Source organism: Leptonychotes weddellii, chromosome 4 (genome assembly GCF_054177405.1).
Source record: "Leptonychotes weddellii isolate Sample4059 chromosome 4, ASM5417740v2, whole genome shotgun sequence".
Classification (NCBI taxonomy): Eukaryota; Metazoa; Chordata; class Mammalia; order Carnivora; family Phocidae; genus Leptonychotes; species Leptonychotes weddellii.
The window spans coordinates 89,539,153-89,545,152 of NC_138372.1; the positions used below are offsets into that span (position 1 = coordinate 89,539,153).

Here is a 6,000-nt window from a genome sequence, read left to right on the forward strand (position 1 = left end):
AGATAAAAGCTTAACTACAAGAGGAATTACAACACTTTTTTTTGTGTCTAGGCTATCTTGATAGTATGACATTATTTCCAACTCATTTATTTCACACAATGTAATCTAAATCAAAACATACACAGTATCTTGCCATGAAGCTAAAACTGCTCTTTTCCTTTTCAGTAAAGACTGTATTTTAAAAATGCTCAACATCCAAATCATAACATTAGTGAATTATTTCCCTTAGTCCCTAAACATTTTTGACTGCCTCCCATGGGCCAGCTCCTCTGCTGGATGCTAGTGACATAATAGCCATTAAAATAGGTATTGGCCTCTTTCACAGAGTTCACAACCTCGTACGGGATCGCATACATAAATACAGAGATGACAACTCCTGTGATCATGGGCGTTCTGAGGAGTATGTGGTGAAGAGAGTGTCTAATGGTCTCATAGGAGAATTTGATCTGACAGACGAGTGTCCTGGACAAAGTGGAGGAAGGAAGTATGTTCCACACAGCAGAGGTCGGATGTGAGCGAAGTCCCTCTGTGGTAGCAGAGAGCATGATACGAGGCCAGTGGGGCTGGAAGGAGAGAGCAAGGGAGGATGAGCGCAAGCCAAGGCTGGAAGGGACGGAAGGGACCAAACCTTGTACACCAAACCCTGTGAAGGATTGTGGTCTTTCATTAACCAACCAGGAGAAGGCTTGAAAGTCTTTCAGACAAGAAGAACCATGGATTTATATTTCAAAAAGATCACATTGGCTGCAGCATGGGTGGTGACGGGGTGGGGACCAGAGTGGGGACAGAGGTCCAGGTGAGGCGGAAGAGGAGGAAGCTGGTGGAGATGAACAGACACGGGTAGATTTGAGAACCACTTCAGAGGACTGGCGGGGTTGATGATGCTGGTGAGGGAGGGGTGACTCCCGGCTTGTGTGTTGCGTGACTGGTTGGACAAGCAGCTCTGGAGCCGCACCGGGTCTGTGGGGAGGGGGAGGCCATGAGTACAGCTGGAACATGTTGACAGAGATAACTTTCAGATTCCCAAGAGATAGCAGGTGAGGAAGAGGTCAGAGGAGAAGTCTGGCTTGGAGAAAGAAAATTATGAGTGACTTCTATGTGTTTGCTGGGGATTCAAGCTGCCGAGGAAGGAAGCAAGAGAGAACGAAAAAAAGAGGGGGTGGAACCAAGCCTCCAAAACTCCAGCACTGAGGCAGGTCAAGGGGATAACATGCCAAGGAGTAGCTGTAGTGCCTGGAGAAATCCAGGGAGCACAGTGGCTTGGAAGCCGGTGAAGAATGACTCAAGAGGGAGGCTCTGAGTGGGAGAATTCGATTCTGCTGGAGGGTCAGGTAAGGCCAGGGCCGGGCAAGTCCTGTTGGACTTAGCAACATGGAGATCATTGGACCTTACAGACAGCAGCTTCTGAGGCCTGAGGGCAGAAGAATCCGTATTGCAGTGGGTTAAGATGGGAACCAGAGGAGAGGAAATGACGACAGATGATGGAGCTGATTGCACTTGCAGAGAGGTGAGAGGTTGGGAGGGGGGTGGGGCAGGAGAGCTTAGAACAGTTTCAAGAGGGAAGTCAGTCCCACACAGCTCCTGGAAGGAGGGATCCCAAGCCTTGCCTGGGGTTCACCTGGCTAGGTGGGGTGGTCAAGCAGAGAAGAAGAGAGGAAGAGGCTTGTGTAGGCAGAACTGTCTAGAACTGTCCTGGTTGCTGCCATGAGAGTTTCCATTTTCCCTGTAAAGTAGGAGGCAAAGGCATCTGCCCGGGGTCGGGGATCGCAGGTTTAAGGAGAGTGCTGGTCACTGGAAATGTCAGTGGCGAGAGAAACAATGACAAAGGAGACCAGCAGGCTGAGGCCGAGAGCCCACCTGAGGGTGGGGATCATGAAATCATGGCGGAGCCTCCTTGCCCTGGGTGACTCCCTCCTCCCTCCTTCCAAGGCCACGTGAGCTCAGTAACATTTCCGAAGACACTCTCCCCCGTGGCCTGGAACGATGTCTGATACCACCTCTTCCTTCCACAGACCGTGCTCTTTTGGACTTGTGAGAAATACCCACACTTGAAGGACTGGCGGGTCTTCAGCAAAGCCTTCCTGCGCCTGGTGAGGAAACTGCACAAGTGCGTGAGCCAGCACTTTCTGAGGCACTATTTCGTGCGAAAGAGCAACCTCCTCCAGTCTGCCAACTCGGGCGACCTGGACGCCGTGGCCCAGAGACTGGCGCTCTTCCTGAAGAACCCCCAGATCAGCCCGCCCTGAAGCTGCCCCTGCCTGGGAGGCTCTCAGACGTTTTATCCTGCCTTGACCTCGTTCTCTGTAGGATCCTGTCCAGGAGAGAAGCAACCTAGGGCACAGGAAATTACGCGGACCCAGGAGCGCTTAAGAGGGGAAAGCTGCACCCCAAGATGTCTGACCCAGGCCTCCCTGGAGCCAAGCAAGTGTTCCAGCCCTCACTAGCTACCTCCCTTGGGGACAGCTGTCCTCAGGCTTCCCCAAGCCACTGATTCTGAGCTGATGACAGGCAGCACTGAATGTATTCTGCCTTGCTCAGGCTCCGACTGCCTGCCCGAGAGGACAGAGACGAGAGCCACTGGAAGGCCAGGTACCAGCCTGCGGCCCAGGAGTGAGTCTCCAGCCCACTGGCCCCGATTCTTCTTCTTATTGTCCATTGGTCAAATGCAGCTGTGAATATACCTTTCTCCGAGCCGGGCTGTCAGCCGGGGGTCCTGCGCTGGGGCCCTCATCAGGGAAAAACACTGGATCAACAAAGTGTTACTCATTGGTTGGTAGCCGGCATTTGCCTCCTGGATGGGCCCCACCCAACACGCTAACTAAATGATTGCGTCTGATGGCTTGGCACGCCTGTGTGGACCCTGCTGCCCTCCAGTTCTCCTGAACTGTGGTTCCGGGCTTGTGGTTGCGTCCGCTTCCCCGCTGTCCTCCAAGTAGGGAGAAGGTGGTTTCGCTGACTAGTGTGCGTCAAAGATGAAAGTGCAGCTCTGTTTGCCAGGGGCTCGCCTTGCCTTGCGCCCCGGGGCCGGGTATTCTTGGAACGGACTTGGTGTCACTCACCTCTCACTACCTGCCTTTGCTCACTTCACTCTGTGGTAACTCTATGCTCATCAGGCACCGGGAATACCGCCAAGAGCGAAACTGACAAAGGACGTGCCTGGTCGGGGGCGGCGCCTAATGGAGACAGGAGGTGAATGACAGATAACAGACACGATTATTACAAATTGTAGCAAGTTGTCCTGAAGGAAATAAACAGAATATTGAAACAGAGCCACAGAGAGCTCCTGGAAGGATGAAAATGCAAACAGCCGAAGGGGAAGGGAAGCAGGGAAGCGGAGCGAGGGCAGGCTGGGAGGGGCTGGAATAAGTCCGATCATGTGGCCTGGTAAAGCTGGTAAGGAATTTGTTATTTTATTCTAAAGTCAAAGCGCCCTGACATTTGGCCTTTCCCAGAGCAGTAGGGGATCCTAATCTGATTTGCATTTTGTTTCTTTGTTTATGACTTGCATTTGAAATGCCCATTCCAGGGGCTGCATAAAGGGGGCCTAGGGACCCACACAAGAGTCTGAGGCACCGAAGGACAGCAAGCCCCTCATTTTGAATTTCACTGACGTCCACAGGGCCACACCCCGTGCAGCACACGAACCGGGAACGCTGAGAGTTTGGGCAGGTCAGCGGTTTCTCCTGGCACTTATATATGCTTCTCAATTCAAGGGAACCTTTTATTCCTTAGAACATTTTCCCCAAGTACGTAACACTGAGATTTCTTTTTTTAAAAATTTTATTTTATTGTTATGTTAATTGTAACACTGAAATTTCTAAAAGCATGAACTGCTTACTGACTTTTTAAAAGAAAAGGCACATTTGAAATTGAAATATTTTTACAAAAATATTGTAACCATATGCTGGGGGCCCTGGGCTATCACATAGGAAATCATGGTTTTAAAATGAAAAAAAAAAAAAAAAGTTTATAGAATAAACTTTTATAGAATAAGTTTATAATTTTTGAAAACATGAAACAATGAGCAAACCCATGTTTTCTTAAGTCATCAAAGCATGCATTCAAATTCTCACATTCTAGGGCCTTGGGAAACATCATTTTTGAGAAGGTAGCAAATAATTTTTTTAAATGATGTAAACAACTGAGCAAGGTTATTTTTTATTGTTGTTGTTGGGGGAGGAGGGGCAGAGGGAGAGGAAGAGAGACTCTTAAGCAGGCTCCATGCCCAGCCCAGAGCCCAACATGGGGCTTGATCTCATCATCCTGAGATCATGACCTGAGCCAAAATGAAGAGTTGGATTCTTAATGGATTGAACCCCCAGGCGCCCTGATGCAAGTTTATCAAATGCCAAGAAGTGAAAGTTGGCTGGACCATTGATTGGAAATGTGTGTATGTGTGTGGGGAGGAGTGGGACTGACATCCTCCACAGACCAGATTCCAGTAGATTCTTGCCCCCACCTTTCCCTATCCGCCTGGGGTCTCTGAAGGAAGCGGGGTTATCTGTCGATTCCTGGGTGTTCCTCTGCTGCGCAGCAGAGGGCAGTAGAGGACTGCCCATGAAAAGAGCCTCTTTCCCACCCATACCCCACCCATACCCCTCAGAGCCCAGTAGGTGGCACCCTCCTCAGCCCATAACTTAAACCTGGCTTCTGGCCGAAGGGTTTCAGCTGATGCTCAATGACTGACCTTTCCTGCCACGTTGGCCAGCAATTACAGTCTCCGTGCTTAAAGCTCAGACTTTCAAAGGGAGCCCCTGAGAGAGGAGTCCGTCTGCTCTGTTTGCAGGAACAGAGTGCCTGGCTCTGAAAAGTCTGATAGTATTCCTTTATTCTGGTCAGTATTTTTTTTTTAATTCTCCAAAAGACCTTTTGTTTTAGAGTGGAATGGTTGGTAGTCAGCCCCTGTTGTTGACCTGCTTGCCTTTGCGTCTCAGCTCTGACACAACTGTATGCCCTTGGCAAGTTGTTCACCCCTCTCTACGTCTCCATTTCTTCATGGGTATGGTTAGGGGCTGGATTGTGTCCCCCGTGCCCCGGCCAAAATTCGTAGGTGGAAGCCCTTTACCGCCAGCACCTCAGAATCTGTGTTTGGAGATGGGGCCTTTAAAGACACCTCTTTAGGTTTTAACACCAGGTTAAAATGAGGCCGTGAGGGTGGGCCCCGATCCACCAGGACTGACGTTCCTGTGGAGAAGGGGCGGAGGCACCTGGGGCAGGGGTGCAGGGAGGAAGGGCCCTCCGCAGGCCAAGGAGTGAGGCCTCAGGAGAAGCCAGGACTGCCAGCACCTTGATCTCGGGTTTCCATTCTCCAGAACCGTGAGGAAATAACGTTCTGTCGTGTAAGCCATGCGGTCTGTGGTATTTTGTGATGGCGACGCTGGGCAACGAATCCAGGCCTGAGGAGAGAGGAGCTACCTCGCTGCTCTGAGGAGGGGGGTAAGCAGAATAATGGGTGTCAGAAGCTCCTCATTTCAGAATCTGGCACATAGTGACCGTGGAACACGTGCTTAGCATTTTAGACGCCAACTCGCCATGGCCATTGCCCCATCCCTGCCAGGCCTGGTAAGGACCCCCACCCCATGTATAAATCCTTCACGAATAGGCTAGAAGCCATCGAAGGAAAACATGCGCAGGATTCCACCCCGAATTCCACAAACCCATCTTGTCCTTTGTCCCTCTTGCTCACCAGAGAAGTAGCTCCGGACTTCTCCTCGTGTGTTGGAACCGTGCTGCCCAATGTGTCAGGGACGGCTTTCATTTAGCTCCTGTCCTACCCTCCATTTCCTCCTGCAAGTGTCGCCCCCTCTTCCCCCCTTTCACCATCCAGCTTCCTGAGCTGTTGGACACGTGGCCCTGCTTCCTTGCCTCCAAACACCTTTTTTGTGTGAAAGCTACCATATATGTTGGATTTGAGAGTGTTTCAAGAACAATAAAACAGACACCAATAGTCACCATCTGGGTGAAAAATAGCATTTGGCCAGTACTATAGAATTCTAGGTG

At 50.6% G+C, this 6,000-nt stretch overlaps 1 protein-coding gene and 1 long non-coding RNA gene across 12 annotated transcripts in view; one reads left to right on the forward strand and one right to left on the reverse strand.

The window, feature by feature from the left end:
- LOC115943959 (uncharacterized) overlaps window positions 1–6,000 on the reverse strand; it is a 1,191,882-nt gene that overhangs the window by 817,244 nt on the left and 368,638 nt on the right. The gene's annotated exons all lie outside the window — the stretch shown is intronic.
- MAB21L3 (mab-21 like 3) overlaps window positions 1–6,000 on the forward strand; it is a 46,849-nt gene that overhangs the window by 23,959 nt on the left and 16,890 nt on the right. For 8 of the 11 annotated variants that reach the window (XM_081815745.1, XM_081815748.1, XM_081815749.1 and 5 more), the window contains one exon: window positions 2,013–5,994. In XM_081815745.1, the coding sequence (XP_081671871.1) occupies window positions 2,013–2,246 (234 nt within the window). In that variant the 3' untranslated portion in view covers window positions 2,247–5,994. Of the gene's footprint in view, window positions 1–2,012; window positions 5,995–6,000 lie in introns of those variants that run through there. The other 3 variants (XR_014144109.1, XR_014144108.1, XR_014144110.1) reach the window with 3 other exon arrangements.